Below are 21,894 nucleotides of genomic sequence, written 5' to 3' on the forward strand. Positions count from 1 at the left end.
AAAAGACCAATCAGCTGTTATGCCAAAGGATATAGTGCAGAAGGAAATGATCTGCATTTGGCATCATGAGGGAGCTGCTTCCAACCAACATAACTGCAGTGGTGCATTATAGCTACATGGGCCCAAGCAAATTTGAATTAGGAGGCCACACTGTTGTGTCCATAAAATAATTATATACATTAACAAGTAATCATTTAACTTTATTATAATATGAAATTTAACTTTGTGCCTCCAGGTCTAAGTGCCACTACAGCTTGTGTTTGTCTTCAGTCAGTCTGCATAACAACAAAGGTCAGGGGTGCAGGGATCGCTTAACTAGGTTGAGGGGCAATTTGGTGTGGGTTATCTCCTGGAGGTTTACATACATAATTCTCCCACATTTAATAAAATGTTTAAAATTTCTTCGTTTAAAGATTTAGACATTGCACTGGTCTTTGTATTCGCGTTGATTGTTGAGGCTCCAATTCATTTGAGTTTGTCATAGTTCAGCTAGATTCTCCCTCCTCTTCTGGGAGCTGTTTGAAAGCTGTTTTCATCACCGTCTCCTTTTTGTTCAGTAAAGTCGTTACAGTTCCTTTGTTGTTGCTAATTGTGCTTGGGTGTGGACTAGTGCTAGCTGGGGATGAGTATTGTTTACTATGTCATTGCATCTGTCAATTTTCTTGTTGTTGAAGTCAAATCCTATCTGAATAGGATTTGTCTGTTTCTTAATTTTACACAGGAATAGTTGATCGTAATGCCTTTTTATTACATATCCATCATTGTGTTCAATTAAGTAATGTACACGACCTAGTCGTTCAGCAACACTACCATATTTCCAAGGACTGAAGGTTGTATAATTTTGGGATTGTACATGATCTCCCACACAATAAAATTTTTAGAATTAATTTCGGTTGTTCAGTTATGTTCCTTTGGCTTGTGTCTGGGGTTTGAGCAGATCTAATTTTGTTCTTATTGTATGCCCTAATAAGTTTTCTGCTGGACTTTTCCTGTTAGATAAGAGAGTCGCTCTAAATTGGAATAGTAGTTCAGAGCTTCTGATGTAGAGTACCACTTTCGTGCTTCATACATTTAAGGTGTTATGGTGTGACAATATCTTTCAGCCTGGCCATTTGTGGCTGGGTGTCCCGGTGCTATTAAGCTTTGACGGATTCTGTTTCTCAAGCAAAACTCTTGAAATTCTTGTGACTTAAAAGTACTTGCATCACCACTTACTAAAATCTCAGGTAGACCAAATCGATCAAAGACTTCACATAGAAAATGAATTGTGATGGATGTGTTTGGTGCTTACTTTGTATAGAATATTTCTGGCTACTTTATTTCTTTATTGTTATTTATGCCAAATCAATGATTCATGAATGGTCCTGCATAATTGATGTGTATACTTTGCCAGTTTTTTTTGTAGGCATTTATGATTTGTGTATTAGGGCTTATTGGGTTTTTCTTAATGTCACAGCACACTGCAACTTTTAACCATATTCGATATCAGAGTTAATATTATGCCAGTAACAGTAATTTCGGGCTAGGACTTTCATTTGAAAAATTCCTAAGCATTTAGAGTAACTCTTGCAGGACTGCTGGATGTAAACTTCTTGGGACAATTACGTAGTGTCCTCTAAAGAGAATGCCATTATGTATGACCCAGAAATATCCACACACAAGGCCATTGACAATGTCATTTTTGATCTGTGATAGTTCCTTATCAATTGATGAGTCTCTTCAAATGTCCTTGTCAGTGATAAACATCTCAACTGGAACTAACAACAGTGTCATGATAAGGATCCTGGATGGCTTATTTTGTCTGCAGACCTGGATATTTCTATTTCTCTTGAAATGTGTTGTTGACCTTAGTTGTATGGCTGAGTTCATTAATGTCAATCTTTAAACTTTGAATCTAATCTCTTCCTACTATTGAATTTTTTTTGGTAGGGAATGACATACAAGTTCTCTATACTGTAGTTACCACCATATTTATTTTTTACTTTTGCTACTCCTAGGGGTTTGAAAATGTCTCCTGTGTAACTTCAAAAAATTCACTTCCGTTTTTACTATGGATGCATTCAATTGTAAACGATTGAATTCATCGATACTGATGATGGTGACGCAACTGCCAGCGTCACATTTAAAGACGAACTTTTGAACCATTCATGTAAATTTCTGTGAGGAATCTGTCATCAGNGGGAGGAGGGCTCGGGTGGGGATTGACAATAAATTGCAGGTAGTTCAAAGGTCACTACAACTGGTAGGAGGTTCTGAAAGAAAATTTACATTTTTGTTAAATAAATTTTGGAATTTATGATAACTTAAAACCAATCTTAGATAAATCATTTCTCAAGACATATCTAATTTGTCTTTTTAATAATGAACAAATTTTATTATTGTTATTATTGAAAAAAGATATATTAATTAGCTTCAGTAATTAAATTTTAACAGTTATAAAACAATGATGATTTATAAATTTCTGTGAGGAATCTGTCATCAGTTCCTGTTATATTAACAAATGCATCTAGAACACAAATTTCTGTTCAGGGGAATTTTTGGGGAAATCTGGTATCCTAGTTTGTTTTTAATGCAACTTTTGCATTAAAAAACAAATGAGGATACCAAACAAATGAGTACCAGTGCACCCTGCATTTGCAAACTGGTAATCTAGGTACCCCCAGATATAAATTTTTTAAATTTGGGCTATATTCTTAAAGTAATGAGTTCATAAAAAAGTGTGAGGCCCCAGCTCCCCCCTAAAGAAAGATATGAAAAAATTTGTTAAGTTAAATCATCAAGAAAGCAAATTATATAAGTGTCAAAACAATGACACCAGACTTTGACGTAGACACTCAAAGAGTAGAAGGAAAAACAAAATTTTGATGTAAAAGAAGAAAATTAAAAATATTAAAGTTAAGATGTGGTTTAGAAAGCAAAACGAAACTAGAAAAAAAATATCAAAATGAGCGTAGGTGTCAGACAACTATTAAACGTGATCAGAGTCTAAAAGATGGAATTGGATAAACCATCTCAGCCGACCTTGCCTGCAAACTTTATGAAGCTCCATTTACACCTGGAGACAGGTGGAAGACCAATTAGAAAGTAATGAGGAAAAGTCTGTCCAATTAGCAACAAGTCAATCTCTAAAAACTTATAAAAACACCGATTTCAAGGACAAACAGAGACTTCCACTGACTACCTGTTGTGTTTGTTTGCCTCCAGCTTTCGTACCTCTGTTCATCTTTTGTGTGCTGTCTCTTCAGACTTTGAACTTTCAACATGATGCTGACATGGGGCCCCTCAAGCATAGGACCAGATTGACTCCGAAAACAACTTCCGAAGACAACTTAAAGTTCTGAACTTAAGGACCATTGCTAAATTAATGTAAGCATTTGACAAGAATAAACGGTTTCTGTGTGAAACACTTGTTTTTGCTGCCTCCTCAAAACCACCACCCACATGCGCATAGACCTTAGACCATCCGGACGGTAGGGAATAAAATCCCCCCCAATCAGCATCCTTACATTGTTAATGATTGCAATTATCTACCAGGATGAACTGTAATCATTGTAAAAAATCTTAATTGATAATTAACTCAAGTTGTGTAAATTTTACTTTATATTGTAAGCAAATAATTTTCACTTCAAATGGTAATAATACTAGAAATTAATTAGACTATTGGAACAGTTTTTAATTTTAAAACTATTTCAATATGAAATAAAGTTGCAATTTTGAATTTTTTACATTAATATAATTGTTTAATATTTGTACAGTACATAATATCTTTATAAGAAAAATTTTACTTTAATCTACATAAAGACAATTTAGTTTTAAAAAAGATTTTTTGATATTACACATACTTTAGTCTAATACTAATACAATCTTAATGTTCATTTCTATACTAAATATTTTTGAATATTTATTCTGTATAGTTGAAATTTTTTATTTACACATTCTCTTAGAGTTAAGCATCTTAAACAATTGTTTGAAATTTGTTAAAAATTAAATATAGGAAAAAAGTTTAAGATACCTGAAGGTATATCTTGTCCTTCTTTAAGATTAAAACTTAGAGTAAGAGGTAAATAACCCTGAAAAAAAGTAAAGTTTAGAACTTTATTATAAATCAAACCTGTTAATCCATTACCATACCATTAATTGCTTCCACGCTTTGTAAACATCATCAAAAGCACCAGATATATATACTGCTGATCGATTTTGTGATGTATCAGTGATTGGAGTGACTGTAGACTGGAAGACAATATTAACATTGCAATTGCGCTTTATCTGTTGCACATTAATACTTGCAGGACCCATAACAGCTTGATGATTTTGTAAACCAACATCTGTCTTTAATGTTACTGGGAGTTTAAACTGAATAAGAAAAAAGTTTTAAGTCATTAATTAAGAAGAAAAAGTATTACTTTATAAAAATTAATACAAACATCGTCATTTCCAGTTAAGTATTCCATTAAAACATGCAATCCTTGTCGAAAGCGTGAAAATTGCTTCTGTAGTCCTCTGGCAGTAATCAATATCCTCTTGTACTGTTGATGGAATGTTGCAGTAAAACAATAGTTTTGTAGGATTAGTTGAATTGCAGGGGAGGAGGGCTCGGGTGGGGATTGACAATAAATTGCAGGTAGTTCAAAGGTCACTACAACTGGTAGGAGGTTCTGAAAGAAAATTTACATTTTTGTTAAATAAATTTTGGAATTTATGATAACTTAAAACCAATCTTAGATAAATCATTTCAAGACATATCTAATTTGTCTTTTTAATAATGAACAAATTTTGTTATTGTTATTATTGAAAAAAGATATATTAATTAGCTTCAGTAATTAAATTTTAACAGTTATAAAACAATGATGATTTATTCCAAATGAAAAAGCTTTGGCGTATGTGTGTATATGTGTGTAATATAGGTCTTCTAAATTAATAGACAATTTGAAATCTAGCATTGTATACAACTATCAGTATTAAGATCAGTTAACTGAATAGCAATATATTTCCTAAAGATATTAACTTAGCCTTATGTTATTTATGATCTAACTTTTAATTTCCTTTCAATACAATCTGCAAATTATATTGATCTTTGGCATCTATGATACAATTGAATAGACTACAGCCTATAACCTAACAATTTTCCTCAAAAAATAACAAGTAAAATCATAGACATGTACAGGAAATTTTTTTCTGGGTGGAGAGCAAAGCTTGGAAATAATCTCCCAAAAACTTAAAAATTTATTGATAATTTTTTTTACAAGTGGACTATAGAATTCAATATTGCATCAGTGTCTTATGACTAAGGGTGNATTTTTACTACTTCAATATCAGTCAAAAATAAAAGATGCTTTAAGATGCCCATGCTTTAGTTTAAAGCAGGGCTTGCATTCTTTTGATCATCCAAAACTTTTAATGATTAAAAAAGAAAAAAAAGCCTAACATTTTCATTAAAAAAAAAATAACGTATCTCTTGAAAGCTTGGAAATAATCTCCCAAAAACTTAAAAATTTATTGATAATTTTTTTTACAAGTGGACTATAGAATTCAATATTGCATCAGTGTCTTATGACTAAGGGTGTAAGGTTATGCTTCTCAATTACTTTTACAATTATAAATTTGTGGAATCTTGCTCAATCCCAGAAGAAAGGGACAAGTGCCCTGTATGTCCCCTCTGTGAATGCCCAGGAGTAAAATAACTTGAGACATGTCAAGCTACTACACATCCTGTCAAGATGTTTTATATGTAAACATGACTATCTTCATGTTTACATATAGAGTAGAAGGAAAAACAAAATTTTGATGTAAAAGAAGAAAATTAAAAATATTAAAGTTAAGATGTGGTTTAGAAAGCAAAACGAAACTAGAAAAAAAATATCAAAATGAGCGTAGGTGTCAGACAACTATTAAACGTGATCAGAGTCTAAAAGATGGAATTGGATANCCCCTCTGTGAATGCCCAGGAGTAAAATAACTTGAGACATGTCAAGCTACTACACATCCTGTCAAGATGTTTTATATGTAAACATGACTATCTTCATGTTTACATATAGAGCAGACAAAAGTGCAAGCAAACTCACTTCACTTTTGTGAATGAGAATGCGTTATTTAGGAATACATGTCCATTAGTCTTCAATAACCACCTCCAAGCCAAATCTTTAAAAAATATCATCTTAGCTTAAGATATTTTAGCAAAGAATGATTAATATTGTCTGATCCCAAAATTTTAACCAAGAAGCAATCTTTCATTATTGATGGAGAAATTTGAGTGTTTCAGAAGCAAATCCAGAAAGTTCTTAGAAGGCAATTTAGTTAAGATATTTGGTTAATAAAAAGTTTCACAGAAACACCAGGAATATGTTCAAAGTCACAAAAACATACCAAGGGAGCATTGCATTCTTTGTGTGGAATTACAGTTTATTTTTTAATTTATTAATTCCTTTAACCTATCACTGAAAATTTACTATAAAATTTGATCAAACAGATCTGCAGAAAGTTGTTTGATTTTTTTTTATCCTAAGAGAGAACCAGAGTTCTTAAACAAATAAAATTACCATAGTGAACAATGCAAACTACAAAACTTGTAAGTTTAATGTGAGATCATATCAAGCCATTAGCAAGTGCAAATGGTTATTTGGAATAAGTCAACCCCCTATAACACTGTTGATAATTCCGTTTTATATGAATTCCATGTTATATGAGTCATTTAAATTTTACAAATACATGAGCTATTCACAGCCCAGCACATGTATTTGTAAAATCTAAGTGACTCGTACAACATGAAATTCTTATAAAATGGAATTATCAACAGTGTTATGTGGGGTCAACTGTAATTTACTAGTTTTGGTGGTTGAAAGTAAAGATTGTCTTAAGCAGAGATTTGACTATTTAATAAGTTTATAGCCTATTCATTCTGCTTTAAAGTCAATTTTTTAATAAAAGTGCAAATCTAGTAAAATAAATTTGAAGTGTCTTTACAAATTTCAAGAATTTATTGATTATGCACCAAGAAAAAAAAATGAGCAAACTTGCATAAATTATTGTATCATGATATAATAATAATAAATTCCATTTTTAAGTCATAGGCAGAAAGTTACAACACTCCTGCATGAAAAATGCTTGATTTAGAAGTGTAAAATTATATCAAAAGTTTTAGATTGTCTAGACATTAGTAATTTAAGATACATATTCTTAAAATTAATATGAATTAGTGTAGTTGCAAAATTTTAAGCTAAAATTATGGATAAAATTAAACTAAATATTTAGAAAAATTATTAATTCAATAAAATCTTTTAGAAAAGTTAAAATACCTCAATGAATACTTACTCTTAATTTGCATCTTGCTTTCTCCACCCCAGTTGTCTGACCAGTGATCGATACCTGTAATATAAAACAGTACTCTGTAAAGTTGTAATTTTATTAATCTACATCAATTGCCAAATTACATTATTGAAGTCAGACAATACATTGATATTTTAATGGTCTAATTTAAGTAAGTAAAACTACAAATTCAGCTAATATAGTATAATAATCAGGTTGTAAAGGTAAAATTTAGAGATTTTGATTTTTTCTAGAAACTACTGAAAGTATATATGTGGTTCTACAACAGAGTGAGGATATATAACTAAAATAATCAAAAGGTGTTTTCATCACACATTTCATTAGAAATAGATGCATCAGTAATGTTTGACAAAATCATTCATGCACTGTTGCTTTATTTCAAAAATGGTCAACACAGCAATGATGATTTACAACTTCCAGTCTGCAAAACATTTGTTAAAGCATTCATAAGTGAACAAATATGAACAAACTATTGCAAATGTCAAAGGGCTGGTAGTGCAGAAGACTGCAGTGATCTGCATTTGTTTGGCATCATGATGGAGCTACTTACGACCAAAATTTATCCTAAAAAACTCTACTGTAAACCAATTTAAAGATAACAAACTTGCAAATAACTCATTGTCAACTGATGGATTATTTGACAAATTTTTACTACTTCAATATCAGTCAAAAATAAAAGATGCTTTAAGATGCCCATGCTTTAGTTTAAAGCAGGGCTTGCATTCTTTTGATCATCCAAAACTTTTAATGATTAAAAAAGAAAAAAAAGCCTAACATTTTCATTAAAAAAAAAATAACGTATCTCTTGGAATACCAGCTTATTTTTGTAAAAATTTACTTAATTAGAATATTTCTCATATCATATAAATATTCTAATTTATCGGTGTACCTATAAAATCTCATCTATGAATAGGCAACAGTTTAGCTGATCTATCAAGTTGACATCCTCAGTCCTCACACAACCTAATTAAGGACCCTTGCTACGGTACTCAATGTAAAATAAACCAGCAACGAGTTGCTCAACTTTTCCGGCAACATTTAAAATTTTGGTGGCGCCATCGTGTTATATTTTAACGAAACTTTATATTTTTAACTATTATAAAACGGCAAAAAGCTTAATTTTGAGGGTGGGATGAGTTTTTATAAAATACTGTAAATGCTAACGTCATTAAGTCCGACCTTATTGGAGATACACACGACCCACATTATCTCCCTACCCCTCGACCTTTAACCACCAAAATTTAAATAGTATCAATTCCCCAACACACAAACCTCCCCAAAAAATTTCAGAAATTTGACAAAAAAACCAGGAATTATTACGCTTCAAAGAGGGTGAACAAAATACACTAACATCAATACATACAGAAAAACCCCTCTGAATGTTTTTGCATTTCTCGATGTTAAAAATTAATATTACCGTGTTTCCCCGAAAATAAGACCTATTCCCTAAATAAGTCCCAGTTCAGATCGTCAGCCAGATTGTCGTATTTAATATGTTCGTTGCAACTCAAATTTTATAATTCAATACGTCCGGAATTATTGAATTATAAAATTTTAAATTATTAACGTCAATAACAAGTATTTGTAAATACCCAAACGAGCGCCTTTGGACGAGACATTCCCTGAAAAGACCTAAAACTCTAACGTAACGGTACATACGAATATTTTCATAAATATGCACACAAGTATCAGATTTTCATCTTTAACAGCCGTCTAATTAAATACTATGTTATACTACTATAAACGTAACAAAACTTTTCTGTAAAATTAAAATACTGTATTGACATTGTTACCTATTCAGGGGCGGATCTACATAGGGACTAATAGGGCTTAGGCCCTAGACTCCGAAGTGTCAAGGGCCTCCGAACATTGAAATATCATCATAAACTTTTAAATACTTTTTCATTAACAATGAGCATTTATCGTATAGTAAAAAATGTTAACGTTAATAATATAATTCACAGTATTTGTATTAACAAAAAAATGGGCCCATTGGATTTCAATAAGCCCTAGGCCCCGAAAAAAACTAGATTCGCCCCTGTACCTGTTATAGCATACGTTTTATACATTCAGGTAGAAAAATTGTCCTTTACCTGATTACTTTTCTCGGTTGTGCTAGTTCGATTTGAATCAGGAAAGTGAATGTGACATTCTGTTTCTTCCATTATATTTTGAATTGTTGTTCCACCTTTGCCGATTATGTGAGAATGATCAGTATATGGAATATCCATTTTTAGTGTTACTTTGTTACGCTAGAAATAGGAAGAAAATTTCATTTTTAAATAAATTTAAAAGCATGATATTTGTATATCAATTTTACCTTTGTGTCCAATATTTTAAGAACTCTCTCTTTTGCAGCTAAAACTACTTCAGGTTTTCCACAGATTTTAATATTTGGATCTGAAATGTTTTGGAGTTTAAGGACAAAGTAAGGACAAAGATTTAAACTGTTTTCTCTTCGTAATTACGTTTTCAATTAATATTAGTGGTTTACCTTTTTTAGATTTAGCTCCTATTTTTAATCTCGTTGGCCAATAAATTTCTGCTCCAGTTTCTTCAGTTATCTATATTATATTCCATAAAATTTCAAATATAACCATCGAAATTATCATTTAATTAATGCATTAATGCAAGCAATAAGTGAATGACTTCATTAATGAATTAAAACATGATCTTTTCCCTATTTAGGCTGTAATTTTAAGTTGTTTAATTAACTTTGTCATAAGAGTAGTAATTATTTAAATGGGTATAAACATTAAATCTCTGAAATGCATTTTTTTTTTTCAAGTTTCAATATAAAATTCTAAATATTCATGAAAATTTTCGTATCAAACTTCAAAAATGTTTATTAATTTATTTTGTGATTTTTAAAATAAATTTAAACCTAAAAATAATTCTGGGACATTTAATTCTAATGGTAAAATGTAAAATGGGAATACAGCGTGTTCGTATGAAGCATTTTAAAACATATAAATTTTTTTTATATCAACTGTAACAAACATTTTAAACATTAAATTTCGTTATACTATAAATTAAGTGCATACTTTACGGAAAAATACTCCTGCGGCTGTCTTTTCTATATCTGTTTCTTCACCTATTTAAAAAAATATAGTATTTTGTAGTGTTTAATCCGCACATTTATAATAAATTTATATATTAGTTACATATTTAACATTTCAAAAATCTAAACTAAATAAGAATTTGAAGTAGCTCTTCAAATTTTTAGTATCTATTTATATAGGGTGTCCCAAAAATGTATTGATACACACTTTCATTGTTAACCCCTTCATTCCCGATCATTAATTTAATTGGTACTTGATTAATATTAAAATACATTAAAAATACTTAAAACTGAAAAAACACGAAAGAAATGCGTTAATTTTGAAGAAAAAGCTTTAAATTTTATTTTCCTTTGTTTCTCCTTTATGTGAAATTTAACACCGATGAGTCATTGTTTACACAGCTGGGTGACCTTGAACACAGCTGGAGTCGGATTTCCCGGGACATTCTCATAGACGTCTCGGGAGGACAAGGGTTTAAAGTAGGGTGACTATAAGCGACACGGAAATTTTTAAATATTTTTAAAAAATTCAAACTTTTATTGCGATTTCCGACCCCCCTAATTAATTAATTTTATATTTAAAAAAATATATTAATTAAAAAAATTAAAAAACCATTGGAGGTCGTTTTTGACATCAGAAACTAACTTTAAATAACTTTACCGAATGAAAATCCGTGCGCTACAACTTAGGAACCATGAAATAAAATTGATAAAAAACTCCCATTAAAAAACAATTAAGCCTTAATCGAGCCTTCACATAGGCTCATTAAAATCGCGATAAAATTTTTTCGCGCGGGCAAAAAATTTTGAAAAAATTTGGGGACCTAAAAAACATTCCAAAAATTCAAAAAAAAATTTTTTTTTCAAAAATTAAACGTTTTTATTGAAAGAAAATTTTAAAATTTTATAGCATTTACTCACTCTAAATCAAAAAAAAAAATTCAAAAAGTTAAAATTAAGAAAATATGTACAGAAGTTAAAGTTGCATAATTTTTGGGACATTTTGTATATGGTTATATTACTCTTATATTGTTTATATTAAATACTGTATTTTAACTGTTTAATATAGTTTAAATAATAGACAATCTTAGCGGGTTATAAATAGACAATTCGAATAAGCTCACTTACGAATTTTATTGAAAGTAATAAATTTAGTTTTAACTTTATAAAAATTTAACGTAAAAAGAACTAAATGAGCAAATAGATTTAAACTGAATTTTCATAATCCCTTATTGATTTTTCCTTGCATGTACAGTACAGTACATAAAATAAAAAGAATAGTACACGTGAACGTTAAGTAATCACTTCAGAGCAGTAATTGTTGTGAAATTTAATACTACTGCTAATGCGAGATTATATTCTTTGTTTAGAAGTTTCTTAATATTCTTACATCACATTTTGTTTGAATAAAATCAAGTCGAAACGTCTTTGAATAAAAAGTTTATTGGGTATATGCTTTATGAGTTTCGGAAAGAATATAACACCGTACAATTAATAAATCATATTTGTAATGTGCATGAAATAGTCCTTCGGAGAGCACTTGAAACAAGTTCGCGGAACATTAGTGTTCCGAGAAACACCGGTGCTTTAGAGCAAAGATTTAATTAAATTCGTTTGTACTGTACATAATGAACAGTGTAATAATGATTTCTTTATCAAAAGGATAATAAACGAAGTACAAAATATTCATATTAAGTCAGACAAATTTTTCATGGCGGTCTCTTTCCGATGTATATCTCCCCCTCACTATTCAACCTGGCATAACCAATGATGGGTGGGTATAATTGCCATACCCAATGATGGCCTTTTAAGCTCTTACTCACAGGACGAAAAAGTTCAAAATAAAACTGTAGCCACAGCAAAAGGCTTATATAGGAGAGCTATTTAAAAATGTAGCCATTTTCGTACCAAGAAAATGTATAGATTACAATATGCCTTTAATATTCACGAATAATAAAAAATATTTAGAAAAATCTGCTCTATCATTTCATTAGATTTCCTCATACTAAAAATTAAAAAAATTATTCAAATTATTTTAGTTCATATAAAACACTGTATATTTTGATATTAGCAATTATCAAGGATCTGTTTATAATGTAATTATTATATAAACTTTACAATTAAGAAAATTTTCACTAAACGAGTTTCACAGTGCGATTTTATACCTTGTTCAACGCTAGAAAATACATTTAATGAAGAGGACTTTTTTTACTATTATAATGTTAATAATTTTTAATGTATTAAAAATATTAATTAAAAAAAAATCCAAAAAAGAAATTTAAAATAACTTTACATTATATGCTGGTTAAATTGATTAACAAAAAAATTGGTTAGAAGAATTTTCCAAAGAAAAATGTTTAAACTGTTTTGCTATTCAATAAGACATTTGAATTAAAATAACTTACATGAAGGAAAATTTCAATTATTAAAACTAAATTCATATTCAAGCGAGTTGAGCTATATGCAAATGTTTATTTAATTAACAGTTTCGGAAAATTATCCTTTTAAATCTATCAAATAATTTCAAAATTTCTTTTAAAATTGACCACAAATAAGCTTAATGGTGAATTTATCTTCTTTTCCATATTAATAAAATTTAATAAATACTAACTCCAAAATTTATCGGTAGAAGAAATATATAAAAAAAAAAACTTATCTAAAAATGAAATATTACAAAGAATTGTTATTACAGATATTGGAATTTAATTCGTACCTATAATCACGTTGCTAAATAATCTTCAAAATAGAATTTAATATCTCGATATCAAACCAATTGAAGCATCAAAGTGCTAATCAAATGTCTCTATTAACGTTGAGATAAATGAAAAAGTATTATTTTCTTTAAATAATGAAAATAAAACTTTAAAAAGAAGTTGTTGAATATTTTAAAAACATTAGAACTTTAGAAGTTTCAAAAAAATACTACAGTAAATTTGAAAAATAGAATTTATTCGAAAAATTAACACAAGTTTCAAATTCTCAATTGTAAAAAAAAACCAGAAAAAAAAACTTATTTGAGAGCGTTAAAACACGCAAATAAAACGAATATAGTGTTTATTTAAAAAAAAATACCTTGAATCATATCCTCTAATTTCCTTCTGTCAACTCGAAACCTTTCTTCCATCACGTCCTGATTTGAAAGATCGCTGTTCTCCGATACGACCGATTCAGAAACCTTACACTGATTTTCCATTCTTGCCTGTTTGATGAAGACCCTTCCTCTTCTGTCCCTCCTTCCTCCTGCAAGTTAAAATCCCGGAAATCTTCAACGCATCTTTCAACCGCCGCTTAAAAGGTAACGTAAATGGAAATTTCATTCCACTTCCGCCTCAATTAATTTCCTTTTAAAATTTTTATTAATAAATATAAATTTAATTAATATTTTAAACGATGTTTTTCTATATATATATATATTTGGTAATAATTTGATTTACACGATTTGGGTTAGAAAATTACTCAATCAAATTGGCAAATATAATACTGGTACTTTATCAATGTTAAGGCGTCATAAAAATTTTATATTGATATTATTTTTTCAAAAATAGAGATAATTATTAGACCCATCAAATACATATTATGAAATAAAATCTGTTGAAAAGTTTTTCTTGTTTTAAATGCTATCATCTGTTTTAAAACGTTCACGCTTTAGAAATCCCATTGGCATGTTTAAAATTACAGAGAAAAATGTTACTTTGATAACAAAAATATTATTATAAAGAAAAAAATACGAGTTTATTTTAAAATCAAATTATATAGTGGATTAAGTCATCGGCTTATGGCTCTGAGGGATTCGGAATCGATCAGGAAGAGCAACTCCTGAGGAATCTTTCGTGGTCTGTCTCGGATATGTTGCAACGGTCCCGTCACTCACGACCTGGCCGTCCCTTTTGTGAACCTGACCTAACTTACGATAGATATGTTTAAAAAAAAGCCCTCTCAGTACCCGCAGGAAAGAAAAAGTTAAATGGCCAGATATAACCAGCGATCTATTGCCGATGATTAAGAACGCCAAGAATGGATTCATGAGTTCAAAGCCATCGCGCAACACTACTCTGCATACAGCTATGTTTTAGAAGGTATAAATAATTACAGATGTGGCCCGATTGCACACCAGGTAATAACACCAGAGTGCTTTAAAATTGCTACTTCAGTATCTTATAAAAATACGCACATAAGTTCAGTGTTCAGAATTTTTAGTGTACAGTCGACCCCCATAACAGCGCTGATTTTTCCGTTTTATACGAATTCCATGTTGTACGAGTCACTTAGATTTTACAAATATGTGTGCCGGGCTATGAACTGCTCATGTATTTGTAAAATCTAAGTGACTCGTACAACATGGAATTCATATAAAACGGAAAAATCAATACTGTTATGGGGGGTCGACTGTACTTGTTAGTTTGAAGGTCTTTTAAATGTTAGGCACGCCTGTCCGACGCATTCAAATATACATTATTCAAAACTAACGGAACCTTATAAAAGTTGTGTCTTCGTGCTGAGAAATTGGATTGATGGAACAACACGACAACGCATGAACGATCTGCCAAGAGAAAGCTGTCTCATAGTAGAAATTTATGGGAAACTAATTTAGGTGTTAGACACATGAAGAAAACCCGGATAACTTCACGTGGTCAACTTATTGGTCAGGCGCTAACTCACGGTCACTACTAGTGTTCAATGATTTTATTCATTCGGTCTCTGGTGGGCAGTATAGAGGGGGATGCACGTGACATCACACGACTCCGCTCATATATAGAGAGACTGCGCAAAGAAGCGTGCGCCATATTGGTTGCCGATTTCGATTTTTCTATCTAACTCATATTTTTCAAGATTAATTTCAATTTATTATGGTTCATTGCGTAGTACTGTATTTGGTTGCGATTCCATAAAATCTTCTGTGTTCCTTCAGAATGGACACGGTGACATACACAATTAACTTCTGAACAAACTGAACAAATATTATGACTAACAAGAAACTGATACACACATATATTTATAAGTACTTCATAAAAGATTAATTACAAAAAATACATCCTGCCCCATAGAAAGCTATAGTTTACCATTAAATATTTTAAATTCCAGATTAGACTAAAATTTGCAAATATTTAGTCAATATAAAAATTACAATTTTTAAATCAAAATCTAAAGAATATAAACAAAATGTTTAATTGTTAACTAAAAAATCATTCAATTTTACTTCGTTGGGTAGGATGGGGTGGAGTAAAAGTTGGAGAATAGTAGCATTTAGTGAGTTTTAAGTGTTCTATAACTAAATTATAGTTGTAGGAATCTTAGCTTATAATAAAAGCTACACACCGCAAATAAAGCATTAACTTACATAAAAAAGGTAGACGTGGTAAGGGTATTTTACACACACTACTTTTAATGTAGTTTAAAATTCTCCTATATTTAACAAAATAATAATAATTAATAGAAGTTAAATGGAATTTTTTACATAGACTTATAATGGGAATACGAAATTCGATGTACTGTCGTTTTTAATTGTTTCTTAAGAAGAATTTCTGTGCAAGGTATAATACGTTAAGATATGCTGGGTCAATTTTTCAAGAAAAGTTGGAAAAAAAAAAAAATACGTATTTTAAAAAATTTGGCAAGAGGAACTTCGCCGTATTTCGAATGTTGGGTAGACAATAATCTTTGACCTTTGAAATCTCCTTTGAAATTTCTAAGAACTTCAAAATTTGGCCTGTCATAACATGCCATTTATTAGCAAAATTTCGTTCGAATCGTTACTTCACAAGATTTGCCAATTTGAGTCTCTAGCAACTAAAAACTAGCATCAATGCTTTTTATCCACAAGCTATAACAAGAGGACAATAGGATGTCTAAGAGTTAAATGTATCAGAGGATAAGCTATGGTTTTCCTAATTATATTGTCATACATATGTAATAAAACAAAACAGTAAAATTCAAATTTACAGTATTTACTTATTTTACCATTACCTATTTATTAAACAGATATATTATACACAGAACATTATGTACAAAAGTTTCATTCACAATAGGTAGCGATATAACAGTTTTAAACATTATAAAAGAGCTTCTTGTCTTGAAAATTGTTGAAACTAATATCTCAAAATACTGTAATAGAGATAACAGACTTATAACAATGCTACTGGTAACGTTAAAATGATCTAAAATCAGAATGCAATCTTCTATCATTTTAATGTTGCCAATAGCATTGTTATAAGTCTCTGTTATCTCTATTACACAGTGGCGTGCCGTCATTGGAAGCGGTGGAAGCGCCGCTTCCTTTTTATTTTCTAAAAAATAAATACATATTAATTTTAATTATACCAAAATAATCGCACAATATTTTATTATAGCCGCAGTATGTATTTTATTACAAATTTCTATACTACATGTAAAAAAAAAAGATAAGATCGCTATTGTATATTCGAATATTAGTGGCGGAGTGGAAGCGCCGTATCGTCGGCATCCAAAAAGCCAGATTCGCTCACGCGCTTTACACAGCACCAACGTCACTCGGTTTAGCCGGTGGAAGCCTACGACCTCGGGTGGATGCTACACGTATAACGCTTCCAATTCATCCAGGACCGGTTCCGGGCTGTTAGTCGCCCGCCCTCGCCCGATTACGTGAATCACGAGTAGATTTATAACTTAACCCAACCGATAAGAATTTACTGGTACGTTTTTACGATAGTTCTGTATAGTTGACAGAAGTTTAAAAAAATCCATTAAAATATTTGATATTTTTATTCCGCTCTCCCATCTTATATTACGGATTTCAATGTTAAACCGGTGATATTACGATTTCGTATGTCCCATCTCTAAGGGGATGTAGAAAAAGACGTGTACAATTCTTGTACAATGTTAAAAAATTAACCGTTTCTTTGACAGAGTCGTTTACAACTAAATTTAATGAATGAGAGAGATGCACCAGGTACAGAAAAAGCTCTAGAATTTATTTTCCTTAAATTTACGATTTATGTATCCGTTTGTCGTAAAAATTTGTCTTTCCACTTTTTTCCTCGAGACTACAGATATTCGAGTACGAAGTAATCGGTTTTGACTTATTTCTACGTAAGAAGTAGTTAAATAATTAAGGAATTAGGGACATAAATAAAACCCTGTTGAAAGAGCCGGAATATTACTTAAAAGCTTAACCAACCCAATCTCTAGCCGAGTACAGTGGGGACTCATTTCTTCGTAATATTAGACGTAATAAAGACAAATTTTTCCAGTTGAACGAGAGTGACCGAAAAGTTGTAAATTTTGGAAATTTCCGTGAATACCTGGTCTTAAAACGAATTACAGTAGTTAGAAAACAAATGAATTTTATTGTGTTGTGATTTTTTGAAATGAATTTTAAGTTTAACAAATTTAGATTTTTACAGCTATGGTGAGAAACGTTTAAAATTTACAACAACTCTGTCGCGTCCTTTGAGATATACTAGTGATGCGAGAAAAGAGGCATTTGACATTAATTAACCGGTATCGGCACCCTCGGGATGTGGCAGCCCACGTGCATGCACGTACCGCACACCTAGCAGGACCATCTATGATTCCAATGGTAGGGAGCTATTTGACTAACAAGTAAGTGGTTAAGATTTAAAAAGTAAAGATGATTTATGTTATTTTTATGTACAGTACATTTCTTTACAAAGCTATATTTAATTATAATTTTCTTTAAAAGTATATTCATACAATTGAAGAATGTTTTGTACCAGGTATGTATATCCATCACACATTTTATTTTAACAAGTAAGTTTTTATAATTTTATTTTTAATTTTAGCCCTTATATTATGGCTAGCGATTTGGAATGTAATTGCGATACTGAAAATTTATTTTAAAAAAGTTTTGGCTCGATATCATATAATGAAAAAGAAAACATTATTAAAAGAGAAAGGCCAATGCCTAAGTTAAATATAAATGCTTCAATAAAAAATTTGTTCGACATTTTCGCGATAAAATGTCTCTGTAAATGCATAAAAATGCAAAAATTGTTTTGTTGGCTTTGCCTACTATTTTCAAATGAAATTAGTGTATGGAATAAGAATGGCTTTGACAATTTAGCTGGCAAAAGACACGAAAAATCGTCGATTCATTCGTATTTGAAGCAATTTGGAAATCGAAGCGGAATAGAATTTAACATTAGTAAACAATATAAAATAAATATTGAAAATTATAACGAGATAGTTACGTCTAATAGATATATTTAAATTAATAGATGTTATATGTTTTTATCAAAGCGAGAATCGGCATTTAGAGGGCATAGGGAATCTATTGAATCTAATAACAGGTAATTATATTGGACTTTATTAATAACTATTTATTACAAATCTTCTAATCTGAATACCGGTATTTTGCATAAAACCGTACTTACTAAACCTTTATTGTCCGCTACTTCTTAACTATTTATTAATTACATCAGATAAATAATCTATTAAAAATACATTTAAAGAATTAACTGATTGCCCCTGGAAGTTGGCTTCTTATGAGAAACACGGCTTTCCTATCATCAAATGTCACTGCACACCACTGGAAGGTTCTCTTCTGATTTGATCTAGCAGATCAATTTTCTTAGCAAGTGTCAATTACATCCATGGCATCTTGAATTGAACACTGGAGAACCAAAGGGCAAGTGCTCCGTCTGCCCTCCAGACAGTTAATGGCCACAAAAACAAAACTGCGGTGGGGACATGAGGTAGGGAATAAAGAATTTCTGAGAATTTCTGTCTTGTCATTTTGTATGACAGTGGTACACTGCGTGTTGAAACATGTTGTCCTTATGAGTGGTCGAGCCAATTTGATACAATTGAGTGAGAAAGGTGAAAACAATGCCTGCACTCTTAAAAGGTTTCTTGAGTTTCTTAATCATGATTGACTGCTGAAAAAGGAAACTGGACAGACTGGACTGGTCACATATGGAAAAGCCAAATAATATCCAAATTTGTCTCTCTAGTTTTCAAAGAAAAATACTGTGTCAGCAGGGCTACTAAGCTTCATTTTGGGGCCAGTAGACAAAGTAAATTATGCTTGCATTCTAGGGTTTGATTCCATTCTTGAATGTTTTGTTCTAATACATGGCATCTCCTACTAACCAGGCTAATAACTGGAATCAACTTTAGTTGGCTTTATTGTTATGCAACACTTTTTTCGTTTGATTTTTGATAAATTAGATGAAAATTATAGCCAAATCATAGTTGTGACATTTTTTGATAAAAATACCAGTTGATTAATCCCTACATATTTAACAAACAACACCGGTCAATTTAAAGACACTCGAAATATATACAATTTTTGTAAACACCCTCCACTCCTTGTAACTTATCATAATGTTTACCTGCATTCCCACCCACCCATATCTGTTAGATAATTTATGGGTGGCATCTTTTACATTTAAATACAATAATCAGTTTGCAACAAAATACTGTATTTATTGAGAAATAACTTCCCAACAAATTAGGCTGGAAAGTAATACTAATAAAAACCTCATTCAACTTAGAGCCTTTTTTTTTTGTTGTTGTTTTTGTTTATCATTAAACAGTACTGGAAACAAAAAAAGGCTCTAAGTTGAATGAGATTTTTACTGTACCGGTATTTATTAATGTATGATGATATAAATAGATATCACAAAATACTGTGTACTTGCTGAAAGAAAATACAGTGGTGCCTTGTATAATGTATGCCTCAAATAATGGATGCTGCGAACAATGCACTTTGTTTGGCCGTTATGTTGACTCGAATAACGGACTTTCTGTTCGGCAGTTACGTGAGGCGAGCAACAAACTTTCTGCGAAGAAGTGCGAATGATGTTTCCACACTTTTGCCGCTGCCAATGACAATCTGCTATTTTTATAATATATTAGTATTATTAGAATATATTATTAGTATATCTGAAGTACCGAGCTCCTGTTGGGATTCGGCTTGCTCCCTTGTTTATTATGTACATCACCTCAGTGCAGGGTTTTATATTTATTCAAGTGTTGTGAAAATCATGGCTTCTAAAAAGCAGAAAGGTGATTTCAATTGAAACAAAGCAAGAAATCATCAGAAGGAGTGAAAGTTGACAAAAACTTCCTTGTCAAATGGGGAGAGGTTCAGGAGTTTACCAACACTCATTATCCAAACAGAACTGAAGCCAACAGGATCAATGATCTCTACAATGACACCCTTGCCCGTCATTTCTGACAGGTGTTGAAGAAGAGAGAGAAACAGACCACCTTGGGCATGTTTTTCAAGAAGCAAGCTGCCAAAAAACAAAGGATGGAACAAGAGGAGTTGACCACTTTGGACATGTTTTTCAAGAAGCAAGCTGCCAAAAAACAAAGGATGGAACAAGAGGAGATGATCCTGCAAGCTCCGGTAGCCTCTCCTGAATCTGACTCCGATTAAAAAACAATAAAAAGAGACCTGCTGCAATGTGTAAAAAGTTGGTATCTGTATGAATGTGTGAAGAAAGTGTTCCTCCACCTCCTCCTCACAACATCTGACTACCCAGCATAATTGGTGACTGCTCCATTTTCATTTTTTTAATGGTACAGTATGGTTATTTTATGCTGCGGGACAAATTATATGTTTTAACATGTATTTCTATGGGAAAATACGTTTTGTATAACGGACTTTTCACTTAACGGAAGTGCACTTGGAACAGATTAAGTACGTTATACGAGGCACCACTGTAATTGAGAATTAAAAAAGTCATTTAACAGCCATATGTAACTTGAAGAGAAAATAGAAATAGATTTCCTATTTCTAATCATTGAAATGAAAAAAATAAGTGTACAGCAAACAAATTATTACTTTTACAACAGATATGCAAAAATAAAAAAGACAAGTAAGCATGCTGTAATTTAAATCTAATACTTTTGCTGATTTTATTTACTGTATATTATTTTATTTACAAAAAGTCATAATATAAGAATATATTATACAATTCAATGTTATATTAATGACAATAATAGAGTAATCTAACAAAAACAAATATTAAAAATAGAAAATAGAAGTATATATTGACAAAAATAAATGATTCATATACATGAAATCATAAACTATATCAGCAAAGACAAAAAAAAATGTGTTATAGTATTAGAGATTTTGGAATCATTTGCTTGTTGATCAAGTGAATATAAACACTAGTGAGTGATTATTGAAATTTTGGGAACAATTTAAGTTTCAGGAAGTTCAATGGTTATTAGTAGAGTTAGATAATTTTGCTATTTTTATAATCTTATAAAATTTGCATTTATCTGATCTTATATTGAAAGACAATTTGTTTTTTCTAATTTTTTAAAAATTGAGCATTTTTTATTTCTAATAGTGTAAATCTTAGGGACTGGTTTTACACAATGTAAAAGAGTTATTTTTGTTCAAATATACTAAAAAGTATATTTCCCCAAATTGGATATTATCTTTTTACATTGTGTCAATTGGCACAACTGATAATTTTCTCTTATTTGGCCAATTTCTTTATGAAATGAAGTTAAATACACACATCAACAATATAAAATTCATCAATGCATTT

The 21,894-nt window shown here is 30.8% G+C and overlaps 1 protein-coding gene across 1 annotated transcript in view; it reads right to left on the minus strand.

Moving 5' to 3' along the window:
- The window catches only part of LOC111634377 (protein bicaudal C homolog 1-A-like), a 28,103-nt gene extending 14,416 nt beyond the window's left edge, over nt 1-13,687 (minus strand). The window contains exons 1-9 of the mRNA XM_023379142.1: nt 13,457-13,687; nt 10,368-10,417; nt 9,818-9,887; nt 9,644-9,723; nt 9,417-9,575; nt 7,309-7,362; nt 4,425-4,655; nt 4,132-4,353; nt 4,013-4,070 (exon numbers count right to left, since the gene is read on the minus strand). Of these exons, the coding sequence (XP_023234910.1) occupies nt 4,013-4,070; nt 4,132-4,353; nt 4,425-4,655; nt 7,309-7,362; nt 9,417-9,575; nt 9,644-9,723; nt 9,818-9,887; nt 10,368-10,417; nt 13,457-13,577 (1,045 nt within the window). The 5' untranslated portion in view covers nt 13,578-13,687. The remainder of the gene's footprint in view (nt 1-4,012; nt 4,071-4,131; nt 4,354-4,424; nt 4,656-7,308; nt 7,363-9,416; nt 9,576-9,643; nt 9,724-9,817; nt 9,888-10,367; nt 10,418-13,456) is intronic.
- Between the last annotated feature and the right edge of the window lie 8,207 nt (nt 13,688-21,894).

This window comes from Centruroides sculpturatus, unplaced genomic scaffold, assembly GCF_000671375.1.
Source record: "Centruroides sculpturatus isolate CEXI.00-Female unplaced genomic scaffold, Cexi_2.0 scaffold945, whole genome shotgun sequence".
Classification (NCBI taxonomy): Eukaryota; Metazoa; Arthropoda; class Arachnida; order Scorpiones; family Buthidae; genus Centruroides; species Centruroides sculpturatus.